At 37.2% G+C, this 26,084-nt stretch overlaps 1 protein-coding gene across 3 annotated transcripts in view; it reads left to right on the top strand.

Annotated features, from left to right (window-relative positions):
- Window positions 1-26,084, top strand: part of SLC25A13 (solute carrier family 25 member 13) — a 101,584-nt gene that overhangs the window by 50,399 nt on the left and 25,101 nt on the right. For all 3 annotated transcript variants that reach the window (XM_040590229.1, XM_040590228.1, XM_040590227.1), the window contains 9 exons: window positions 197-336; window positions 6,966-7,112; window positions 8,668-8,806; window positions 9,670-9,763; window positions 9,935-10,019; window positions 12,204-12,288; window positions 12,743-12,901; window positions 19,565-19,617; window positions 20,661-20,741. In XM_040590229.1, coding sequence (XP_040446163.1) covers window positions 197-336; window positions 6,966-7,112; window positions 8,668-8,806; window positions 9,670-9,763; window positions 9,935-10,019; window positions 12,204-12,288; window positions 12,743-12,901; window positions 19,565-19,617; window positions 20,661-20,741 — 983 coding nt within the window. The remainder of the gene's footprint in view (window positions 1-196; window positions 337-6,965; window positions 7,113-8,667; window positions 8,807-9,669; window positions 9,764-9,934; window positions 10,020-12,203; window positions 12,289-12,742; window positions 12,902-19,564; window positions 19,618-20,660; window positions 20,742-26,084) is intronic.

Below are 26,084 nucleotides of genomic sequence, written 5' to 3' on the forward strand. Positions count from 1 at the left end.
TGACAGTGTTCAAAACTTTATGATGATTTTGGTAAACAAAAAAATCAGGTTTGCTTTACAATATGTTGCTAATTTATATGAACAGTATTGCTTTCCTGTTTGAAAATATCATATGTTTATATGCTTGCCTCTATTGTTGTTTTGTTTTATTTTATTTTATTTGATTATTAAATGAACATTTTTCTTTTCTTCCCAGAGGATGCTAAACAAGTTTTTGGCCAGACCACGATTCACCAGCACATTCCTTTTAACTGGAATTCAGAGTTCGTACAGCTGCATTTTGGAAAGGATAGAAAAAGACACCTAACATATGCGGAATTCACCCAGTTTTTACTGGTGGGTCTAATAGAGTACAGTTTGTCAAGAGTAATAAGAATGATGCAAGAATCAAAGCATTTGCAAGCTTGCCCAATACCATGCTGGTAGGAAAGTTGAAAGTAGACCAAGTGCAGGCTTTTACAGTCAGAGTTGTGGACTTCTATAGTGTGTTGATAAATAGGAAATGCTTATCGTAAAAGTGCTGATTCAGGCTAGCTGGAGTCTTTTGTTTTTGGCAGCTGTGTGCAGAAGGTAATCTCTTCGCTTGGGTAGACAGAGACATGAAATTAAAAACGTAGACCTCTAAGCCTGAAAATCTCTTGTATATTTAAATCCATGAGTCAAAGAATGTTAAATAACAGTATTGAACATTTTGGACCCAGTTGCCAGACTGGTATTAAGAAGTACTTCTGTCTTGTAAACAGCATGTTTACCAAACATGTATTTAATTCAGTGCTGGTATCCAATAAAGATGTTTTGCTGCAAGCCCTTTCCATGCACTTCTTTACTTTTGATTTTTTTGAATTAAAGTATCTCAGATAGGGTAATGTTACTTAGCTTTGCTTGTGGTATACAGAGAATAAAATACCATCTTTCTTTTGCAAGGAATATGGCTATTTATACTTTGGGGTACTTTCTTACAGAAAGTAAAATATTGTGCAAATAAAAAAAGACCTACCTGTATTTCAATTGTACTGTTAAAAATAGTCTTCAGTAGGAAAAATGATCCTTGAAGTGGTGAAACATGTGAGTTTCTTATTTGTATTCCTTCTGAATACTTAATGCCTGTATTAGTATTTACACTAGAGAGTTTTAAAATGGGAACCTGCTTCAAGACTACAAGGTTTCTTTTTTCTTGTTTACACAAGTATGTTAGTTCACAGTAGGAGGTGGTATCATTTTGATGAGGAATAATTAAGATAATGCTATTGAGACAAATGTTTCAAATTGACTTTGTAGAACAGAGTCTAATTAATTTTGTATGAAGAGGACGTCAGGTGTCACATGATTAAAACATATTCCCTTAGGTTTTGTATTGACTATTGTAACTCCTCAGTAGCTGAGACATAGACCAGTTTTGTGACAGAATAGTGTACTAGAACCTCTTTTAGATAAAAAAGCAAATATGTTACTTGATTAGGAAAGTGCCTCTGGCTACATATTCTGGTGTTACCGCCTTACAGCTACAGAATAGTCCCTGTATATGTATCCCAGGATGTATGGATTAAAATCATAGTCATAACAGAGCTAGACCCGTTTGCCTCATGAATCTGTTTAGAGATCTGAAGAAAACCCCAAAATGAAAAAAGGACATTTTTTTGCCAATTTAAAAAAAACCACCAAAAGTGTGGGGATGGTGAGAGAGGTTAAAGCCACAGAGCTAAACCAGCCTGTAACCTCATGGCTGGGTATTTGGAGAATTTGAGTTCTTCCTTTGTGTCTTTGTGTTCTTCTGTGTTTGTTCTTTGAATTAGGAAAAGCAAGAGCTGAGGCAGGAGTTCTCTGACTTTGGAGATGAGTCCTAACTGCTAAGCTTTCTCCTGTGGAGGGGTGTTCCTTTTTCCTTGTCTGAAATTACTTTTCTTGGATGTGATCATATTCTCAGGAAAGTTGTATTTGGTTTTGGTGTGTCTTGTCCCTGCCTCTTTTTCTTTCTTCCTATTTTTTTTTTTTTAACCTGGCTCTACTGCAAAAGTGAATATTAGCTAGTTGCAGTGTAAAGATTGACAGAGGAAAAAGTAGCAGAGTAAAAGGTTGTGTTGGAACATGTCAGTGGTCCTCATGAGGCAGACAGCCCTTTTGGTGATGATCCATACAGGACAGAAAGAGGGAGGAAGAGCATAAACCTGGAGAAATAAGGATGACGATTCTGTGTCCCCTCTAAAGAGGTGAGAAGCATTCAGGAAAAGTTCTAAGGCTGCTAATAAAGATGCTCTCAGCATTGGTGCAGGCAGCAAGAACTTTCAAATAAATTAATTGTCTGCTATCGGGTACAGTCTGTTAGGACGCTCAGTCAGCCAGCATAATTGGGTACATCTGTTTACCCACTGTCTAGAGCTGTAAATCTTTGCAACACATAAGTTTCCCTGCTGACTCTTGCCTTGCAGCATTGTGTTACAGATACTGAAGTTTGGGTACAGTAATGACTCTTAACACAGATTGGAGAGTTAATGTTCACAGGCATAGAAGTCTTCCTTTAAGCTCTGAAACCTTTGGTGCTCTGACAACTGACATTCTGCCTGTGCGTGAGTCAGTCTTCTTGGTAGGATGTCTAGACCTTGGACCTTAGACAGCAGGAGACCACAGTGGATACCAAATTACCTTTCTGCATTCCTGATGTGTGAATGCTCTTTACATTGTACTTAACATGGACCAGATGGTGTTCTAAGTTGCTTCAGGTACTGCTTTGTAAGTACAATGCAACTTGCAACTTTTAATGAAATAATCCAGCTAGATTCAAATTCATTTACGTTGGGTCCTATTATGCCACACAGAGTTGTTACATATTCATTATCTGTCACAGCATTTGGGCTAATCATCACTTCTGGCAAAGCTGAAGGTATGTGGAAAATAACATTAGTATATTTTATCCATGCGCAAGATGGATCTCTTCTGGCTTTAAATAAGAAGAGTTTAGATGGGAGTCTGAATATTTATATCCTGCCAACACTTTTTTATCTATAGTGACAGAGATACCCAGAAGTATAGCATCCAAACTGCTTGGCTCGAATACAGTTAGCAATCTATTTGCATAAACCCAGGGCTCAAGGTGTCTTGGTTTACCCTGCTTCTCATTTTGCTAGCTTACAAGCAGCTCATGTATCTCCACTATATACCTGTCACATCCGTATCTGTTTGGATATGGTCATGTTCCATCATCTTTTCAGTGGCGAGTCTTGCTTCATGAAGAGCAACATTGGCCCCTTTCTCAGCACATACAACCTATTCTGCAGGATGAATTTTAACATGTTTATGTGTGGGCCTGGTAAATCCGTTTCCACACTGTCTGGGAATTTACTTGTGCCCAGCATATTAGTTGATGAAGTAGTACTCTTCATAATTGAACCTCGGGATCTACTCCAGTGGAAAGGATTGTGTTGTATCTGATGACTTGTAGACCCATTGGGATGGAACCCCAACATAAATTTCTATCTAAGTGGAAACTAAAGAAGCTTTTAATGAGCTGTAAGTGAAAGCTGAGAAAAACCTCTAGATAGGAAACAATTTAATGAAAATTCTGGTGCCAGTGTGCCTGCCATGATGTGCAAATTAATTTTTCACAAAGTCTTACACTACCTGGGGCAATTCTAGAATTTCAGCATCAAGGGAGAAACTTGTTTTCGAAGTATATCCAAGTTTACAGAAAGTCTAGTCAGAGAAGGTACTTTAGGATGTGTAATTTGTATTGCAAAGCAGTGGGGATTGTATTTCTTTAAACAGTCTGTCTAGGTAAACAATACTGGACTGAAATAGGTGAAACAATAAAAATTACTGCAAATCAGATAGCATCTCTGAACACCATGACTTTGCTTTATTGGTTTTCAGTTTAAGGTGGTATTTTTAATACTAGCTGTGTATACACAGCATAGATGATGTTACAAACATCTCATAAAGATTTCCCTGATAAACTGTTAGTAGCTACTGAGCCTCATTTTGAAACATAGTCATGCTGTGAGATGTCTCAACTTTAAGGCTTGGAGACTGAGGGAATAGATAGCTTTTCTTTTGAGTTAAACACTTTGAGTTTATTATGTTGTTATGCAGGGTACAGTGATTAGAGAAGTCACATCTGTCTGGTTTTTTTTGTGACAGGTTTTATAGGTAAAATTTAGTTTTGAGACTGTGTTACCATGTAATGGTCTGCATGTTCTTACATGCTGTGTTGCTGCCGTGGTCAGGTTTTTGAGAACGTCACATGGCTGAAGGTCTCTGTGCCTTTTTCTGCTTGGTGCAACTGGAAAATGTGTAGCACAGCTGAAAATAACCATAGCCTAAAAAGACCCTACCTTTCTGAGAAGGTGGGACGAATCTTCTCTATCTATTTGCAGTATACTTAAACCATTTCATTTCTGAACTAAGGAGGTGCAAATGGGGAACTCCCAAAGACTGACATCATCCTATTCAGCTTTGTCTTGCTGTCTTATCAACAGCTAAGCAGCTCTTTCCTAGCTCACAAGAACATAGGCAAATGACAGCACCGAGTCCTTGACCGTGTTTAACCAAGTGGGATAAATTCTCTGTAGTGGTTTCCACACGTACCAAAAGGATTGAACGAGTCACGTGAGCAAGAGAGGATGGGGTGTTTTGGCTTGAACTCAACTGTAGTACTAACAGACTTCTTGCAGTTAGCTGGGTGATGACAAGAAACATGCACTTAATCTTTTTGGAACATGAACCCTGCTTTGTTTCTGTGGCTGAGACATCGCTGTCAGCCAGGGTCCCACCGATGGTGTGCGTACCTCCAAACTCGCTGATGGGTGTTCACAGATGGTGACACATTGGACTTCTGCAGGTGGTGATCAGGTTTTTTACTGCATTTTAGTGCTGGATTCTGCCAGCACAACACTGCCAGCAGCTTCAGTGGTTAAAACAAATCAAATGAGAGAAGAAAACAGCAACATTCACATTCAGCAACATTACATTCTCATTTAATCCTTCTGCTAAGTGATTTTTTTTTCTTTGGTGATATTGCCACTTAATGACAAATATTTTGTTTGTTTGTTCATATGTTTCCACCTGCCAGGTGGTGAGTATTTAGGCATACAAGACTTATTATACCTAACTCCTCTTCAGAGCTCTCTGCCTCCTGAGTAGCTGCCTGCCTCAAGCTGACAAAGTTTTTTTTGTTTTTGTGCACTTCCCACCATAAGCCTCCCAAAATTGCTTGCTTTCAAATTTCTGTTGAAATTATAGTCACAATTGGGGTGAAGCAAGGACTTACATGGCTGCATCCAGCCAGAGTGAATATTATTGCTGAATGGTAACACCTCCACATAAGGGGCTGTAATGTAAGGGAAACGTGACAGAACTGAAATTGTAATACTTCAAATTATAACCCCCACAAGCATTTCTCATCAAAAGCAGAAATTTCTGAATAATTCTGTGAGTGAAATGCAGTGTTGAAACATGGATCGATCAGTCCTTTACCCCCCTGCCCCTTTCCTCCTTCTGCCTAATATATTGGGAACTTTTCATCATACCTTTCGGGTCAGGGTACAATGGTTTAATTAGAAATTAGGGCTAAAATTGTAGAGGTCAGGAGGCTGAAATGAAAAGACAAGCATGGTTTGAGTGGCAGCGTGCATCGGTGGTCGGTGTGAGCTGAATGAGCAGAAGGAGGGATGGCGGCTGTGCTGCCAGCAGGTCTGATCCCACACTGGCTGAATTTGCCTTTCGCCCTTCACTCTCTGTTCCCTTGGATGCTGCTGTGAGATAAATACCAACTTACAGGAGATCATAATCACCATGAATACATTGTGCTGGTGATTCTTGGCTTAATATGACTTTTAAAGCATATGTTTGCAAATGTAATAGAAATAATAGGATAGCATCATGGTCCACTGCAAGACTTGCTTAGTATTGCTGGCATACTTTTGCTCTGATTCCATTTTCTGAATAACTGAGTTTGAATATGTATTCGGACTAAGCACTGTATTTCCAGTGAAGAAGTTTTTATAAGCCTTTTATGAAAATTTAAAGGGAGGACATGGCAACGATTTGTTTTCCTCCGTTCAGCAAAGAAATACAGATTGGGAAGTCTTAACTGCATCACCAAAAGATATTTCTGGTTTTGGCAAACCTGTAGAACTGAACAAAAAATTCATATGTATTACCAAGTTATTATCCGTGCAAGATTTTTCCTTTTAAATGAAAAATTAAAAAATAAGAGAGTAGTCTAACAGTAATTTGTGAAAAAAGGGTGTGGGTCACAGTAGGAAAAGATAGTTTTGGGAAATCAAATGCCTTTTTTCTCCTCTCAGGGGTACATTTGAATCACAAAATGAGATTATCAGGTGGTTGCATCAGATAACACTTGTGATTGATCTCTGCCTGTTACTAGTGCTGAAATATTGAGAACTAGCTTTCATCAGTCATGATACAAGAAATTCTACGTTAAACTGCTGGTGTCTTTTGCAGATAAATAACTTTGTTTTAAATGAGGATGCTTTTTGAGGGGATGCTTTCAAGATTAGTGGGTGTCTACATGGAAATCTCTGATCCTTGTGTTGTCCTTGTTCAAGAAGTCGTGAATACTTTTACAGAAAGTATTTTGACCTGCTGTGACACACGTAACAAAATGGCTAATGCACATCATGGGACACTTTAGTGTTCATGAGTGGGAGATTACCTGCACCGGTGTGTTGATACATGTCCTCATTTTTCAATTAAATGAATTGTGTGACCTAATGTCCAGACAGCAGAGAAATCATGATGGTTGTCGTAGATACTGGGCTCAATGATGGAGAGCATTTATGCCACTGGTAGAAAAGGCTGAAAGTTACACATACAATATCCAGTTAAAATTAGATTACGTATAATTGTGTTTTGTTAAGTGTGAGGTATCTCGTAGAATTAAGTTATATAAAATCTATTAAGGTGATGATTTTGAACTTAACTTTTGGGTTTTTTCCCCCATATGTTTTCAGGAGATACAGTTAGAACATGCAAAACAAGCTTTTGTGCAGCGAGACAATGCTCAGGCTGGAAGAGTCACCGCTATGGACTTCAGGGACATTATGGTCACTATCCGGCCACACATGCTGACACCATTTGTAGAAGAATGTCTAGTAGCTGTGAGTAGTTCTGGTATCCTAACTGGCAAAGACCTGAGATACAAATGTGGGATTCCTTTTTTATGTACCTTGACCATGATACGTGGCATGTAGTCCAGCTTACAGATGCATGTTTTTATGTTTAGTGGTTATTATCTACACATATAAAAGTTAACCCTCATTGCAGAATACGTATCCTCAATGTTCCTCATCATATGAGATAAAAGACTAAGCAGGTAATGGCCTACAATGCCTGACTATTTCCAGTCACTCCATCACAGTAGACTGTGTCAAATATGTTAGAATGCCTCTACATCCCATTTAGGAAGTCAAAGGACTTGCTTTGTAATGTCAATTCAAAGCTCCCAAGTGTCATCTCCAAGAACATGGGACAGTGTATGAACTGGAACATCAGCCAAGGACATTCACTATATATTAACTGATAGTTGTTACACTTGAGTGTATGCTTTTTTTCAGCTTGAAGTACCTAAACCAAATTAAATATTACAATTCTGCAGTTTCACTGAAGAAAAAACAAAGGTACATTTGGTTTTCACCACAGTTTCTAATCTCGGGAACTTGTAGCAGCACTTTCCAAGTAATCCAAAGTCTGGCCGTATCCAGGTTTAAAGAAATCTGTTGTGCTTTGATTTGCAAGGGAGGATTCCAGGGAGATGTGTGAAGTGATGAGAACTGCATACCCTGGACAGAATATTGGAAGAAGCATAGAGGAAAAAGCATAGCCACAAGACTTGGGGACTGACAACGAGATCTGATACTTGCTTTGTTGATTTTCTCCTCAGTCTTGTCAGCTTTCTTGGGTCATATACTCTCACAAAACATAAGATTTTTGATTCTCCTTCAAGGTCAATTAAATTTTGGTAAGCTTATGTATTGTTTTCAGAAATTTGCTTCATCAAGAATCATATACTTTAAACAGGGAATTGGTCCAATAGTTTTTCTATGTGCAGCCCCAACACCACTTTAAAATAAAACTTCAGGCTCAGTTCACATTTGAGTATGAATAACTGTTTGAACCTCATTGTTCCCATTTTGTTTGACTGCCTGATAGAAGCCTGAGAGCTTACTGCTGGTTTTCCATGACTTGAAGTGCCTGTGAATTTCATATTTCAGTTGACCTTTTCCAGAATGCGTTTTGATTTTGTTAAAATTTTCTGTATAGTAATATACTTTACATGTAGAAGTAGATTTCCTCATTACTAGAAATAAGCCAGCTTATGAAACATTTCCAACTGAAGCAGTACTGAAACTTGAACTTTGTAAATTACTACTGGTTATGTTGTTATAATCCTGCATATGTATTTGTTTAGGTTTGTAGGGTGGGGAGAGTTTTACATTCTGGTTATGATTAGTTTCAGTAACATAAGAATCTTCCATAGTTTTCTTTATTTTGCAGGGTGTTGTTTTTTGGTTTTTTTTTAAAGCAAGCCTTTTAAAGAGCAAGTGCTACTGTTGCTCTTGCAAAATAACATTGTTTGAAAACCTTTATTTCCAGATTTTTCTTAGTCTGTAACAGTCTCCTTTCTCTTTTCTTCTTTTACTGTCTCTACTCTAGGCTGCTGGAGGTACCACTTCCCATCAGGTCAGCTTTTCCTATTTTAATGGATTTAATTCTCTCCTTAACAACATGGAGCTCATTAGAAAGATCTACAGTACTCTGGCTGGAAATAGAAAAGATGTGGAAGTCACTAAGGGTTGGTAAAAATGATTGCAGTCTGGAAGTATCCTTGAGCATTTGGTTGGGGTGGGTGGAGGGAACGACCTCATCTGTATACTTTTAAATCTATGGGAGGGGGAGAAAGCCAGCCTCGTTAGCATTCCTTGGTGCACCACTCGGTTTTGTACACTGCTTTTGGAGTCCGCCCTCCAGGTTTTTCATTTTGTTTCAATCAGAAAAAGGTCCTAGTAAACTGGCAGTGGGGGCAGGGTGAAGAAAGCATGTAAAGATATTTAAAAGTTTAAAAAACTTCCTAGGACTCCTGCCAAATTGGCAGCCTATTAAAGTGACCTTCAAGGGTAGTTGAAGAATTCCATAAACTTGTATTGGCGGCACAGTAAGCTGATCTACAAGCTTGGAACAAGATGTTATCTGCTATATCTAACCACTTTTATAGATAATACCCCGTGCAATGCCAAAGTTTCATTAATGTGGCCTACTGGGACTATGCCTGAAAAGTTCCACATCTCTTGACTCCTGGTTTGTTTTTTCTGTTTGCTTTTTTAAAATTTTTTTTCCCTCTGACCTGCAACTGATTGATTCCGTATGTCAGATATCCTAAATCCTGCTGATAGTGCTAAGCTTTCAGACCAGAGTGTTGTACTTATTTGCATGAAGTGTAGACCATTTAAAACATACATTTATGTAGTGGCAGGAGCACTTTTGTGGTGGGTCACTTTTATTCCCTTCTCCCTCCCCCACCAGCATCTTCTACTTAACACTAAAATATAAAACAACTCTGGGGTGCTCTGGATTATTTGTTCTGGTTCGATTTGTTGTTTCGTTGTTTTTTTTTTTTTGTTTTTGTTTTTTTTTTTCTATATTCTTATTCTGTTGCAGAGGAGTTTGTTCTGGCAGCTCAGAAATTTGGTCAGGTTACACCCATGGAAGTTGACATCTTGTTTCAGTTAGCAGATCTATATGAGCCACGGGGGTAAGTGGAGAATTATCTGTCCTCTCCTTTCCTCTCCTCTCCTCTCCTTGGAAGGAGTGGGAGGTGGTGTTGGGGAACAGGGAAGTGTAGTGTAGTAGCCGCATGCAGGTAACTTCTTGTGATCTGAAAGCCCATCTCTAAGCAAACACTAAGCCGAATTAATTTCTTCAGGCGCATGACGTTAGCTGATATTGAAAGAATTGCTCCTCTGGAGGAAGGGACACTGCCCTACAACCTGGCTGAGGCTCAGAGGCAGGTAAGAACAGAAGCCAGTATGATGCTATTACCTGTTTCCAGTGCCAGGTAAATTGATAGCCAAACTTCTCCTGTGTTGTCAGCCAAGTTGCTTCTCTCATGTGTTCTGTAATAATCTGCGAGGAATAACTTGTTAGAATTTTGTTAATTTAAAACATCAATTTAAAAACTTGTCATGTCTTCTCCCTCTCTTCTCTTTGCCCCTTTCTCTTGGCCTGCATTTTGACAGGTTAAATGTAATTTACTTCGGAAAGATAAAATGTACGTGAGTGTCATCCAGCCATCCAGTAAATATTAGGTGTATACCTAATTAAGGTGTTAAAGTTTTGTGGTTCTGTTACTCTCTGTTCTTTTTAATGAGGAAAGAAGACTTCCTGCTTCCAGTATGGATGGCAAATTCAGCATATAGGCTATTAAAATGGCAGCCCTTGTTCTGAACACACATGCTGTCCCTGGCTTCAGAATATTCTCTGCTTTGCCTTGTGCTCTGCTGAGTCTCGAAATAGAGATGATAGATAGTCTACCGTCATAGTTTCAGTAAAAGCATTAATGTTCTCTGCATTTCCAGAAACTAAAGGATATTGACTTCGATGGCACAACAGCGAATGAAGTTTGGTTGTGTTTGAGGCAAAAAGAAAGAGGAGTGGTTTTCAAATGTCAAAGCTGTTGATCTTTTAGTTTTCATGTTATTCTAGCATATCTTATGTTTTCATTGACACAAGTTTCTATACAGATAGACTTAAAACTAGCTCTCTGTTTCTGTTTCTTTCTGTGTCTATTTTAAGGCAGTCTTAACTTTGTGTCTTGTGAGACCAAGGGTTTTTTTGTTGGTTTTTTTTTTTTTCCTGCTCTGGGTCTGTGCAGAGACGCCAGTTTGACCACAATGAGTTGATGCAGGCTACATTTTTAGGACTACCAGGCCGTAAGCCAGGCCTGTGTGTCTGTGTACCCATGTGTCTCTTTTGCTTCTCTTCTTCTCCTCCCTCCCCTACATGTGAACGCCCCCACCACTGCTCCAAGACAGTATCTAGGGTGGCGGTTTTCTGTTTGTTTGAGCAGTGACTAAATGTTGACTGTCTTGGATTGAATTCAAATGAGTTGGCTCCCAAAAGCTCATCTATTCCTAGAAGACTCCTTAAAGGAGTTAAAAGCATTTGCATTGGACTGAATATCAAGTAACATCAGTTACAATAGGTGGCAGTAAAATGTAGCCAAAGACGTGGTGCTGAAAGTAGCAGCTTCTTCAATTTTAGCTTTGGGGCCAGTGTCTTTGTTAGTATGATTTATGCCATTTTATGAGGCTAGGACATATGAACCTGTTTAAATCTTACCATTTCTTCTGCATATGTGTCCTACCTTTTTATTTTTCCATCCAGTTCCTTTTTAACGTCAACTGCTTGATGCTGAGACTGAAAAGATTTTCAGCTACACTGATACCTTCAATTTATTTTCAGGCCAGCTCTACCTACCTTGGAATATTAGCTAAAACCTAAACCCATTGTCAGGAAAAAATACATCCATGTTTTTATTTTGTTGTTTTATTTTTAGTATCCTTAAAAAAAATTACAAAAAGCGATAGTAAGTATGGAAGGCTTAACGCCCGTGCAGAATTTCTATTTTTCCAATTCTTTCATTAGATAGCAATTTGACATCTGGAGCTCTTCTGAAATTTATTTTTTATTGGGTTGAATCTAGCAGTCACAGACGGTGAGCAAAATGAAATTGTGGGGTCCTTTATGAAACGTTATTTTCCTTTAGCTAATATGTATGAACAATGATTGCATACTTGTTTTGATGGCCTGAGAAGTAATATGTATACCTGGTTTTGGCAACAGTAGAAAGAAATTCCAAACTGGACTTGCTTTTAGCTGTAGACAATGAGTGACTTAAGATGCAATATGTGTGTCCTCATATGCACATTTAGACCATTGATTTTGGAGTTGTATAATTTTGTTGTAGTATCAGTCTTTCTTTTCTTTGCTATTCCACTCTGAAGAGGCTACATTATATGGCACTTAGAAATCAGTGGAAAAGCAATAATAATGGAAAACAAGATCTCCAGTGTACTGTGGGATTTTTTTCCAGGTATCTGTATGCTTATATTTGTCTGATTGTGAGACATTCTTTTCAAATACGATATTCTGATTATTTTTCTTTCCTTTTGTTTTAAATCCTGCCTTGACAGAAAGCTCCAGGCGATGTGTCTCGACCTATACTCATCCAGATTGCAGAATCAGCGTACAGGTTTGCCCTTGGTTCAGTTGCTGGAGGTTAGTCATGGCTGAGCAAAAGAGTATTCGTCTTCTCTGTTTGGGTTTTTTCTTCTTCTGCCCTTTTTCCCCTTCTGCCTTTCATTTAAGTGTGGAAGGCTTCTCTGTCTTCCCTTGGAGCTGTGTCTAAGGGATGGGATGACTATAAGATTGAAGAGGAAGGGGTCATCTGGTCTAAAAGAGTTTTGGAATTTACAAGCCATTGGAGTTTGCAGGTGGTGTTGCTATCTGATTTGTCACCAAACCAGTTTCAGAAGAATCAGATTAATAATGAGGTAGGGCCAGGAAGTGCTTTTGGTTAAAACTGTGGGAGGTACTTTAAAGTATCTAGAATATATCTTGGAGAAAAAGGTATCAACTGATACTTGAGATGTAAATGTGGAAGATGACAGTGGCAGTCAAACACTGCAAATGCAAAATCCTGTTTTCTTATAGCTTGATTTTTATTTTGCAGCTGTTGGAGCCACTGCAGTCTACCCAATTGATTTGGTAAAAACTCGAATGCAAAACCAGCGCTCTACAGGCTCTTTCGTGGGAGAACTTATGTATAAAAACAGCTTTGATTGCTTCAAGAAAGTGCTACGTTATGAAGGTTTCTTTGGGCTCTATAGAGGTAAGTTTAAGTTAGTATGTAGTAATGATAAGTAATGATAATATATATGCAAACTTCTTGATAATTAAAACCTCATTGTAATGAGAACATTTCTGTAGGACATCTCTGTCCTTTCCTTCCTTGTCAGCAATAGGGCAACAATAGCAATTTCCTACAGAAAAAATACACTGCTAGTCAAGTTTTAATTTCTTTAGTAGTCCTTAGTACCACCAAGAATGTTTTGCCCCGTTTGGTAAGGAGTTAGATCATCCATTTTTAGTTTTTTGTTTCAGTGTTCTTTCTTATCTATTTTCTTTCTATTTAAAAATACCGAAATATAGAGAAAATATGGTACCTTGTTATTAACCAGATCTCTTTTTGTGATATCTTTTGTGACAAAAGCGTCTCTCTGAACCAGTTGCATGTGCTTCACTAATCATTGCGAACAGTCGTCAAGTCTTATGTATACCTCTTCTTAGCTTGTCACTGTTAAGTCAGCCAGAGAGATTAACTGGGTTTCAACCCACTTAGCTTTATATACGTAACCAATACACACAATGACGAAGTTAGCTGCTCCAAACTCCCCTTGTAGTCAATGGGGAAAGCTCCAAAAGCTCATTTACTCTATTCAGGATGTAAATCATCCTCACTTTGGGTATCTTAGGTAAGTGCTTGCAGTTACATGGTGGCTTTTTTGATTTATTTTGTCCTTGTCCCAGTTATGGCATCAATGTTGTAAGTTCAGATAATGCAGAAGTATTCATAAGGAGTTATGAACTACTGCATGAGACTACAGTTCTTCTCTGTCACAGAGGTAAAGCAAATTATATTTCTGGTATCCCAGTTATTGAGATCTCTTATTCCCCTCTGGCATATTCATTGGGGAGGATTTGAAACTTCTGTTAGTGATCTCATTTTTAGCCCGCTTGCTTAGAAACTTCTTTTAACTTTTGAAAATAAGAATATTGTAATGACAGAAATTAATTGCTAAAAGCAGTTGAGTCAGAAATAAAGAATGGAGGATTTCAGTAAAATATCGTTCTGATCTGGCAAAGCTATATGCACCTGAAAAAAAGTAACAGTTTGTAAGACAACATGTGGAACAGCATTAAAAGTAAGTGGTGTGATACATGTGCACTCTTAACGTATGACCCAAGTTACTGGAGGTTGGCTAAGTAGCTCCTCTGCAAAATACAGACTTTGTAATTATTTCAGCACAATTGGAGATGGGAACGCTCAGTTATTATTGACTGAGTTTGAGGCAATTTTTTGAGTAGGCCTAATAATTTAATGAAGAGTATTGACATGGTTTCTATTTGGTAAGAATTAGAGCAATCAGAATCATAAAAAGTTCCAGTTATTGGCTAAAGAACAAAATGTATTCCCTGCAAATGGATGACTGCTTTTTCCAGGATCCTGAAAAAACAGATATGCATAATTCCACTGTTATGTGTTTCTGTCTTACCAAAACTCTGAAGCACAGTGATTTTTTTTCCACCTGGAAAAAACCCCTTCTGAAATGTCATAAATGCTTATTCTTAACTCCCATTTACTTGTCTTGTTTTTGGAACGATTTTTTCATTGGCAAATATGGGGAACTCTAGGAACCTTTGTTAGTATAGCTTATCCTCCCATTCCCCATCCCCTTTACTACTTTTCAGGCTTCCAAGGAGTATGGAATAGTGAAATCTCAGTTTTGTGGAGCTGAATTTCTAAGCCCTGGGCAATAATCTCATTTCTGGATTATATAGTAGAAATCGCGTGATGGCAAAGAACACCATCATTTCAGAGGCAAATTGAGACCTATGTTTCTGCAGATTCTCTGTTTGAAGGGCACCCTTATTTAACTTCTCTTCTTAAAAGAGTCAAATAGAGAAAGCTGCTTAAAAATCTGGAGCTTCCTCTGCGCAGTTCTACAAATTCGGGCTGTTGCTTGCTTTCTAAGGAGGTGATGTGGGAGAAGGCTGAGCAATAGAGTGCAGAATAAAGGTTTCCAGTTAAGCTTGAAAGGACAAGAAAATTTGAAAGGAACTTTTTATAGATTAGTATCTTGACCCAATTTAATGCAGTAAACTTAGAGTGAGAATCATCTTGTTCTGGGCTTAAATACTACACTAGGTAAGACAAACTACAGAGCACATTACTTTTTGCTGCTCATGGGTAACTGGTGTTCTTTCTTACACTGTGGTGTATTCACAGTTAAGTAAATGTGGGGGTTTGTCCCCACTGGAGGAGGGAGTAGTCATTGGTAGAGTTCTGCCACTTAGCTGAATAGTGATACAAGCCTTTTGAAAAATACAGTAGAAACATTAGGAGCAGTGGTCCCTTTGTCACGACACACTGCAAGAAAGCAAGCAGGAATTATAAGCCCTACTCTGAACTCAGCCATTTCACATATTTTTGATACAAGGCACATATTTTCATCCTGTGAACTGGTTTTTCTATTTTGTATCGTTATTTTATTCCAAACTTTCAAAGGACAAACCCACCATGTTCTAAACCACCATTTCAGATAAGGATAAATTACACCATCTTGTGGATATGAAGAGACGACTAAATTTTGTTTAATATCGGTTTGTTTCTAAGGAAATCAGTCTTTCCACTGGGAAGATACATTGATTAAAAGAAAAACAAACCACCAAATCCAAACATGATATAAACCTCTGTAGAATCTTTAAAATATGCTTTATTTGAATGCTGTGTTGTTAGATACTTTTTTTTTTCAAGAGTGTACATCTGAACTAAATTTTTAATCTGTCTCTTTCTCAGCGTGGCTGAAAAGACTACACATCTCATATACCTATAATTTACTGTTGTGTCTACATTTATACCTGAAATACGTATTTAGAAAATCACAATATTTATATATATGCAAATATATGAACATTTTGGAAGCTGTGATTTGTCAACATCTCTTCCAACTGATGAGGTCACCTACATTTCTTAATAATAACTTTAATCAGAAGTCCATCTGATGAGTCACAGAATAATTCACAGTCTTAGGCAATGCATCTAGTAATTTCACCTATACTTGATAGAAATTTTATGAGAAATTTAAGTACCAGAGATAAAATGTAGTTCATGAAAATGTTCAGTAGCCATGCTGTTAATGCCACTTCTCCCAGAGGACGAAAAAGACAGGAAATGCTGTGGAAGACACTGTCACCGGTGATCATTAACTGTTAAGGAACTTGTTAATTTCTTCTGATGGTGCTTCTAGCACTGCAGTGACTCCACATGCCATCTAATCTTAGATTTTAATCATTCATTCATCATCCAGCTTCATTATGACTCTGGATTCCCATGCTAATGATACAAGACCATGGCAGAAGCTTTCCTCCAGAAGTATGCAGTGAAGTACCGTTTCTGCAGAAAGGAAGTACAAGCCTACTCCTACCCAAGTCAGAGCACAAAATTCAGGAAATTTCCATTTCCAGTTGAGGGAGCTGTGCTTGAATGGCAACTGGTATTAATTGTCCAGTTTCTCATGTGAATCCTGTAATAGAAAAATGTGGCAATGTTCCATTGCCACCTTTCTATCAGATGTCCAAATTTTTTCAAATATTTTACCTACACTGAGCAACAACTCCTTCAACAGTCAGTTTTTTCTAATATGAAAGGGAAATCACATCTGTTGCACAGTGTAAAACTGAAGTTTCAGTGTTAGATGTCTGAAAAAATACTTCAGCCAAATAAGATTTTTTTTTTTTTACTAGATGCAAGCACTACAGCTGGGCTGGATGAGCTGTTGCACGTATATTCACAATGTATTTAGACTGGTTTCAGAAAGTAACTTGTATGATGTTGTAAACGGAATACAGTTCTTAGTGCTCTCTCTCCCATATACCTTCACCTTCCCATAGAGTCCTGCTACACAGTGTGTCAAATATGAAGTGGTGCATGGTAATTGCTACTAAAAAGCCTTGGATATATGAAAATGGGTTGAATAACATGTTTACTGTGTACTGTACTAGCAGGCTGCCTATCTGCAAAATGAAACGTATGCCACTTATGGCGTCAGAGAATAACATTTTTGAGACACTGTCAGATGTTTCTAAGCCTGTCCTACATCTGTGTATGTGTCATATTGCTGATCTCCTAATGAATAGTAACACTGAAAAATTTCTAGCATGTCAGAATAACCCCAACAGAAAAATGACATTTTCATATGTGTACCTTGATGTGCTTTCTTCCTTCCAAAACTTACCACCTTTATCATGTTCAGAAATCTTTCAACAGTGTTTCAGGGCTCCCATCAAAACAATAAAGATAAGAGAATTTAGTTTGGATGGTCATAACCTCTAGAATGCACAGGTACCACTTACAGATGGCTTTATTACATAGGTATGAGGGCAGATGAATAGTCCCTCTACCTTCCTAAGCTGCTGGATATATAATGCTAAATATATACCAAAATTCTGTGTGCAGTAGGGAGAAAAAAAAGAGAAAATGCGCTGGAGTTTTGATTGTTCAGTTGGGGTTTTTGGGGTGTTTTTTCTTGGGGGTGTTGTAACATCTGCCTTTTCTGTTTAATCTTTCTCTTCTACATTAAAGTTTTATGGAAAGGTTTGAGTTGTAACAGTTTCATTCAGATTTGAGTTCAAAAGGAATGGAGCATATGGGGAAAAAATAACTTGTGCCAAGATAAACATGTTTTTCCTGTGATTTTACAAATGCCTTTAGAAATGCAAAGCCTTAGGAGCTGAAAAATGAGAAATAGTAAAAAGGCCATCTTCAGATCAATCTAGTGAAAATTTCTCCTGCTTATGTTGCTTCCAAAACTAGAGGTTCATACAGATCTCCAACTGGACTATTTTTATGATTTTGTATCTTGATATTTTAGAATGTCTTTTTCTGTAATTTATTTGATACGATGTAACTTCAAAGTCATGTTACATACAGCTTAGGTATAGTAATACATGCATACGTGATTTTAAAATTTATGATCTCCAGGTTCTTTTGGAATGACATGTCTGCTTACAGACCTGCTCTAATTCTACTGGATTAGGTTTAGGATCAGATAGTGTGCTTGTAAAGTAAATGGAATCTCTGAAGATACAGATTCATTATCCATAATGTCTATACAAAGCTATACATGTCCTATAGTAAGGCGTAAGTATCATAGCAGTTACAAAGATAATTTTGTCTGTATAAGGCTAAAACTGAAAAAAAAAACGCTATTCATTGTATGTCCTTGTGTTTTCTTCATAGTGCTACAGAAAACATAGTATTTAATTACACAGTTTTGACTGTCTTAATGGTTTTTTACTGAAGTCTGAATTCAAGTCACCTGTGCAACTAAAACTGTTTGAGAAATTCAAATCTTGGAATTTAACTTACTCTGCAGAATCTCTTTTTTTGAGCAACTGTGTATGAACTGGGTGTTAGTGTATTCTTTTGTTTGAATATTCAGCCATATCAACATAGCTGTCTTGGGCAAATGTTAGATGTGTATGTATATCAGCTGTATATGCAATTAATTACTCTTTTTGACACTTGAAAAACAAAAATGTTAATACAGGTGCAAAATTTTAAAGGCATTAGTATATAAATATGACTGGCCCTCCTGTTGCCACAAGCCAAATAGTTATATTCTCCAAGTTCATTTCCTTATTAAGAGCATCAGTAGTAACCAGTGAAGCTGATGGATCGTAGCAGGATGGAATAATACACTAATCCAGTGCACATATGTTTTTTCTCTTTCTTAGTCTGACATTTAGCTCTTCAGGAAAAGGCTTTTTGGCACATTAGCTCTTAAGAGCTGAAACCTTGATTGGCAGCTTTCCCCAAAAATAAAACCATGGAGAGGTGAAAATGCCGGGTTTTGTAGAAGGTACCCAAAGGTGCTGCCTGAGTTATTAAAACAAAGTGGGTCTGCATCAGGAACTCTAGCTAAGGTGATTTTTTTGCATTTCTGAATAGTGCCCTAGTTTCTTCATGCTGATGAATGCTTGCCAACACCATTCTAGCCCCAGACTTAGTTGGTAAGCTTTGCGTATTTGTAGGTTGTGTTTTCCAAAAATTCACAAAGTATCAACCATTCACTTCAAGCAAGTGAAGCTGATGGAGATTCCCGCTTCCAGTTCTGTAGTGCATCACTTCTAACACAATAAAATAGGAAATTCCATACCTGGGGAAAAACTTTTTTTGTTTTAAGAACTGTTGAGTTTGCTGGGCAAAGAGCTCAAGAATGCAGTCATACATGTTTGAATGGTTTGCATTATTTTGATTCCTATCCTCTTGGGTCCTGCCATCTAATGCCATTGGTTTTGCCAGAAAAAGGTACTGCGCTCACGATTTGCATTGAATGCATCGTGTATCTCACAAAATTAATCAGTAATTCTTAATTTTTGTGTGAAGATGCAGAAAATAGATGTTGGTTTAGGACAGAGTACTGAAATGTAGTTGGCAAATCTGTATTAATGTTTAAGTGTAAAGTAAGCTAATATCACAGATTTAAAAAAGCTAAAGTAACAAATACATACAGGCAGTGGTAGCACTTGAAGGGGTGGCACAACGTTTGTTTTCAAAATTGAATGTTTAAGCACTGTCATTAAATATAGTAACACAAAATTACTGTAAAAATTGGCTGTTTCTGCGTGGTGATCTCTACATATATTTGTTGATTTGTTTAGTTAAAACCAAGTTACTCAAAGAATTGAATTCTCTGTTTCCATGTTGCAGGTCTGTTACCGCAGCTATTAGGAGTAGCACCGGAGAAGGCCATAAAACTTACTGTAAGTTTGCAAATGGATTGTTTTCACATTTCTCCACATTGTAAAGTTCATCTAAGTACAATTAGTGTGTTAAGGATTTTTTTTATCTTTAATGTGTCAGAAACATGGTAGAGTGTATTCTATCATTTTTTGCTTGATGCAAACTGAATTACAAAAAGCACAAAGCAACTGTGTGTGTCTGATTTGTGAACAGTGGCATACAAGTCACATGCAGATATATGCTTGTACAGTTTAAGAATCTTACTGAAAACTTAGTTTTGGACTCGCTTCAAAATATAACAAGCTTATTCAACTTGTTCAGCTTGTCTGCTTGTTTGTAAATAGCACAGGCCTTTGGTTTCATTTCATAGCAAAAATGAGTAATTCTTTATTGGACTTGCAGGGCTTTTTTTTTTATCTCCACGTGGGTCCTGTATGTTTAAATCTAGCGCAATAAGAGATAATATGAGCATGTAGTGAAGTCTTGGTAAGAAAGGAACTTGCTTGCATGCTTTTTTTTTCCCTGTAAGCGTTTTACTTCTGTAATTTTGTTGTTTCTTGAATGATTTTAAGGCACTGAAGAATTTCTTATTATAACCCAGTCCTAATGTATTGGTTATTCACTGATAAGCTAGTATTCACCAAAGCTAGTAGGATGCATTTAAAAAAAAGAAAGGTACTCAATGCTATTAATTGAATTACTATTGTGTTAAAATTTATTATTGAGCATTCTAATATTAATTTGAAATTACATTTGCATTTGTAAATGTAATGAGCATTTCTAAAATCTGAAATTATTTTATCATTAATTTTCAGATAATTTTATTCTTTCATTAGTGATTGTTACTGTTTTCCAATAATAATTGTTTGAATTATGCTGCATATCTTTGTTAGAAAAATGTAGTCAGCTTTACAGTATTTCAAATAAAATCTAAGACTTGTTTGATATCTGTTAGTTTGTTATCTTCATGGATGTATCAGTTGCACACAATTTGCAGCTGATGAGTGTTTTCTCCGACCCTTTAATTTATCATCTTTCCTTTCATAAATGTTTGTTTTTTAAGGTTAATGATTTTGTGAGAGATAAGTTTATGACTAAAGATGGCTCTGTCCCACTGGCTGCAGAAATTCTTGCTGGTGGCTGTGTAAGTATCTTTCATTTCCTTCATATGAGATTGATGAAAGTGCACTGTGTAAGTTTAACTGTGCGGACTAAGGCTTCTGTTTAACCACAGATCCGGTTCAAGAGCAGACTCTACTAGAGCATCTCAGTTCTTTCCTAGATAGGCCAGCCGTTTTGATGAAAGGGTAAATGTTTCTGTGCATCGTGCCTTTTAACTGCGCTGTATAATTCTCACAGCTTAGAGTTTGTTTCCTTAATAAAGAATGTGTCTTTATTCATATTGGTTGTAGCTTACAGCCTGAAGAGGATTCATGCTAACCTTTCCAGAAGTTAATAGTTAGTTACTACTTTGTGGCACCCACTCTGCCACGTCACTTCTTTCCTGATGTGTTATTGCACCCACTAATTTTCACTTTTTGCAGTGATACTGGCTTTTTGAAATGGCAAAAACTACTCATGCTTCTTTGAGTTCATAGCAGACGTAGGCTGTGTAATGTTAACTCAGTACATAATGCATTCCTGAGTGTAGGCTGTATTTAAAACCCGCTAAGTATTTAAGAGTGTTTTGCTTGCACAAAGTAGTATCTTAATGAACAACTGGCATATTACTGGGTAAATGATAATACTTCATGGTTTGGTCTAGTTCTGTCTGTTCATATTACAGCTTACTTTATCTGGTGTATTGATTTTGTTCAGGCAAATGTAAATACTTTAGGTAAAATGAATAGTTGTTCAAAGACCAGTGCACTTTACAGATAAAGAACACTGTTTATTTAAACCAGCTTTGATCACTGGGGCACAGCAATTTTGGTATATTTTCAATCTATCTTTGTTTCTGCTGTCATAAGACAGATGAGGTCACATTTTCAAGCAGCTTCTACCTGTGTCAAAAACTACAGAGAGCAGCAACTTAAAAACAAATGCTTGTGTCTTAACCTCACTGGGTGCGGAGATTTGTGCTGTATGTGCTTGCAGAGAGCATACTATGATTATCTGAGCCTCAGGGTGCAGTGGCTCAGTTGCATTGCAGGCTGAGAAGCCCTGGCTTTCTGTAATTCTCAGGAGATGGGGCAGGATTTGGCTGCTGTCTCACTGCTCCTTCTGTTTGATCATTGACCTGTTGTAGACTGCCAGGTAGGATCCCCTTGTTCTGTAACTTTAGGAGCATTCAGGGGAGGAAAAAAAAGAAGGGGAGGGAGAGAAGAATGTGGGTCTCTAAAGCCCTAAATAAAAAGCATGCTGTAAATGAAGGAAAAATGCAATAAAGTGCTTGCAGAGTAAAAAGTATTTGCCCCTTACACTAATAAAAAGTCTCATGAACATAGCAGCCATAGAGAATTCAGCAAAATTTTCATTTAAAATGTCATTTGATCTAGAGTTTTTATTTTTACAGACTGCTGTGAATTTTTTAATGCAGTACAAAAAGCACTCTTTACAGAGACCTGTCATTCATGAGAATGCTGCAGCAAGCTTTTTGCCAGTAGTTCATTGTAAACTAAGGATCTGCTTTAAGAGATAGGTGGTTTGAGACATATTTTAAATGTGCTGTAAATGTTGGCTTGTCCTATTTGGTATTTGAAATACATATTAACAATGAGATGCTGCATAAAGTTGTAGCAGTAGACGTGCAGTGGCAGAATGCCCTGAGTTTTCTTTTAACTGGAGTGCTCCACTTAAGGGCATAGTCCAGTGCCAGGTAGATGGGTTGCAACTTGCCTTTTCTGCAGGTGGTCTTTGGGCTTTTTTTGTAATTTTAAACCCAATTCAGACTAGCAACAGAGACTCTCATTACAAGTGTTGCCTAGTTTTTTGGGGTGAATTTTTCTCTCATGGTGTAAATATATGCATAAAATATAAGGTGAAAAGACAGGCTTTTTCCAGTAGCTTTCAGCATTGTATCGGGCTAACTTTTTGTCCCCATTTAGGCCAACGTGAAACGTGTGATTTCACTGTGGGAACGGTAAGGACACCGTTGAATGGTTTTGAAAATTTTCAGCCTTCGATTTTTACCTCATTTCACGATGTAGTAATCACTTACGTGAGAGGCAAGAAGACAGGAGTGTGTGATGTGTTAGAGTCTAAAAAGGGGCAGCCAATTAAGATGAATTTTATAAAAGACACATGCCCTATCACCTTCCGCTCTCCACATCCAATTCTCAGCTGTGATTGTGTTACAAACACATGTTAAATTGTCCTTCTTCTGTGCTTTTGTTTCCTGGGAGTGTATTCACGGCCTATGCAATAGCTGTGTGCTGGGATGCATTTTAGATTTTGATGTTTTAAATACCAACCCTGTGAGTACAGTATAGCATTAATACCTAAGAAAGGGAGGAATTGAGCAGATGCTTGGATGGCTTAGGTTGTTCAGTAACACAAAGGGCTTTGAAAGGGTCAGTATCACCCGAGTAGCTCCACTCTGCTGTTTGCCCAACCATTGCCAGGCATTGACTTTTGAGTCCCCAAGGCGTTCACTTTGCATCATAATTACTGAGAATTAGTACCCATGACTGACTTTTGCACTTGTAACTAAAGCTGATTGTTTCATTTGAACAAGTCTTTTTCTGTTTTGTAAACTGTTTTCTCTCCCTAACAAAAAAAAAAGAAAGAAGAAAATAGATCTTTTGCTTCGTGACCTTGTGGCACTTAGTTCAGTTAACAGCCTGTTTCATAGCTTTTTATTGTGTGAAGATGAAAGTGATAAGTCGGTTGAAGTTATTTTTTGCGAGACCCCCAAGAATATACTTAAAAGTATTTATAACCTTTATATTTTTATACAGGATCTTAGGGAGGGTTGTTATGAACATTGTTAACTCTGAATTTCCATCTCCTTTGTTTGTAAGAAATTTTCCTGTTGACTATGGTATTTGTTACCCATACAAATTCATGTAACTTCCAGATTTGCACAATGCCCGACACCCACCATGAACTCTGGTCTTTGCTGTTCATTTAGCACTCTCATCACTCATGCGGATCCTATATAGCCCTTATTGTTATTAGACTGGTAAAAAGCTTCAGTTCCAAGACATAGTGTAACGATACTGTAGAGCTAGGATCTGCTGAGCATCTGAACCACAAATCTGACTTAGTCTCCTTGAATGAAAAAGTGCACAAATATGCTAGGTTTCATTTCTGCTAATGCTGTAACTTACCTTCAGGGATTCTTTAATAAAAGGATGATCTTGAGTAAGCAGTAAATAAAACTTGAAATCTTTTTTTTTAGAGTGGCCATAATCTTGAAGTTTCTGTAAGCTTTTTTTACATTGTTTTTCAGTTCATTTTATATTTTAAATAAAAAATAATAACTAGTCATACCGAGATTAGCTGCTTGCTTCCTTTAAACTTAATTCACTTAAAAGCTTCTGTTAAAAGTCACCTGATTTTTTGATACGGCACTGCTCATTATTCTTATTTTTTGAGTTATATTAACCAATTGAAAGCTTGAGTTTGTAAAATAATATTTTTGGGATTTTGAGGTATTGCCTTTAACACTTAAGCTTTTAGATGAGACAGTCATTTTACTTAGTTCCTTAAATAAAGCAGTTCCACATTTAATTGAAAGATTTACATTGTGTGGAAGTAACTGGGAAAGAGATGCAAAGATGCGAAATAAAGAGTGATCATAAAACACACAAAATATTAAGAAAACTGGAAGTATTATAGCGTAACTAAAAAGAAAAAAGCTATATAATATATGTTGCCTTGTCTGCATACAGTGATACGATTACATAGGTAGATCGGAGGCTTAATTTCAGCAAGAAAAGAGAAAAACATTTTGCTTTATTAACCTTTCCTTCTGCTCTCCCTCCTCTTTTTGAGCACACACAGTCTTTTCCTTCCCAGCTGCTCAGTGTGTGCTCACTATTAGCCAGTTTAAATCATGTAGCACAGTACAATTACAGACCCCGTACAGATCTGCTTCTATTTAAGTTGTCAAGACAATTTTAGGCATGTTTCTAGAGACTTTATAGTAATCGTAATAAAGTTAAAACATATTGGACCTGCTTGGACAACCTCAGCTCTGCTATGGAACGTAAAAATCAGATACAGTTAAGATGGAGTTCATCTAGAAGGTGCAAAATCTTGCCCAGAATTAATTTTTATAAAGGAATACTATGTGAAATTCCAGATGAATTGTGCCAAATAACTGATCAAGTGCAAATGGTTTTATTAAGCTACTTATAACATTTATTTTATGTTTCAGAAACTAATAAAGGTAAGTCCACATCTGAGCTGCATTTTCTCTGTGGCGTCTCAGTAGAGGCAGAGGGTACATGGACTGCAATTCCCACACTTCTTGTTTGCAAAAAATGACATTTCAGAGTTGTAGGCTAAAGGAGACTGAAGGTGTCATTCTTGCTTTCATTACTCAGAAACATAAATCTGATAAAATTCTGTTCTGTTTGGCAAGGGAGGGTGAGCTATGGGTAAAATGAAACTGAGCATTTATGTATGCCGGGGGAAAAAAAATCTCTCCTTGTGTATCTGAAAGAAAAGAAAAGAAAAGAACTGGTATCACACAGAAAAGTTTTGGTATCATTTATTGAGGTAGTTAAGTCGTGACAGTCTTCTTGATGATTGCTCATATTGGCTTTGAAAGCAAATGGCATACATACCTTGAACTCTTAACAGATTTGTTCTGAGAGGTCTATTCTCCCTGCAGTCAGGGTATCTAACTTCCCTTACTTTCAAGGGGAGTTCTACCTGCAACTGTAAAAGCCTAACATTCATGTTTCTTGTTTAAGGGAAGATTCAGCAGCTCCTAATACTTTTTTTTTCCTCCTGGATTAAATTTAAAGCAATTTTCTTTTTACATAAATTTTGTGTTGTTAAATTAATTAGATTTAAAGTATTTAATATAATTAATATATTGTAACAAAATATAGTGTAATTAATTAGGTATTTTTTAAGTGTCTTTTTCTCCTCTGAACCACTGTAACTGTAGTTATTTTCAGCATACTGAAAAGAACGTAAACTAATTGTAAACCTTTGATACAAAAAAAAGCCAGCTAGATATGGGCTTAAATTTAACTTCATGTTTGCAAATCCATTGTATATCAACACTGCTCTGTTTTAATTGTCTCTGATTAATTTTCAGCTGATCTTAGATGTAAGCCTTACAGTGAAGTTTGGGAAGGATCATACAGTAATATGATAGCCCTTCCAAGAGCTTGTACCAAAGGGTGGGGAAGTTCCTGTTGTAGAGATCCTGCTTTTCTTTGACCTCAGCCCATATTTCCTTGCAGGTCTGAATATTTTAAAATACAGTTTGCTGATATTTTCACCCAGTCATACCTGTTTAAACTGGCCTTTCCTGAAAGGAGTAAGGAGTTAGGCAGAACATGATTTCACTGTGGTTTGAATTTTG

Source organism: Falco naumanni, chromosome 4, assembly GCF_017639655.2.
Source record: "Falco naumanni isolate bFalNau1 chromosome 4, bFalNau1.pat, whole genome shotgun sequence".
Taxonomy (NCBI): domain Eukaryota; kingdom Metazoa; phylum Chordata; class Aves; order Falconiformes; family Falconidae; genus Falco; species Falco naumanni.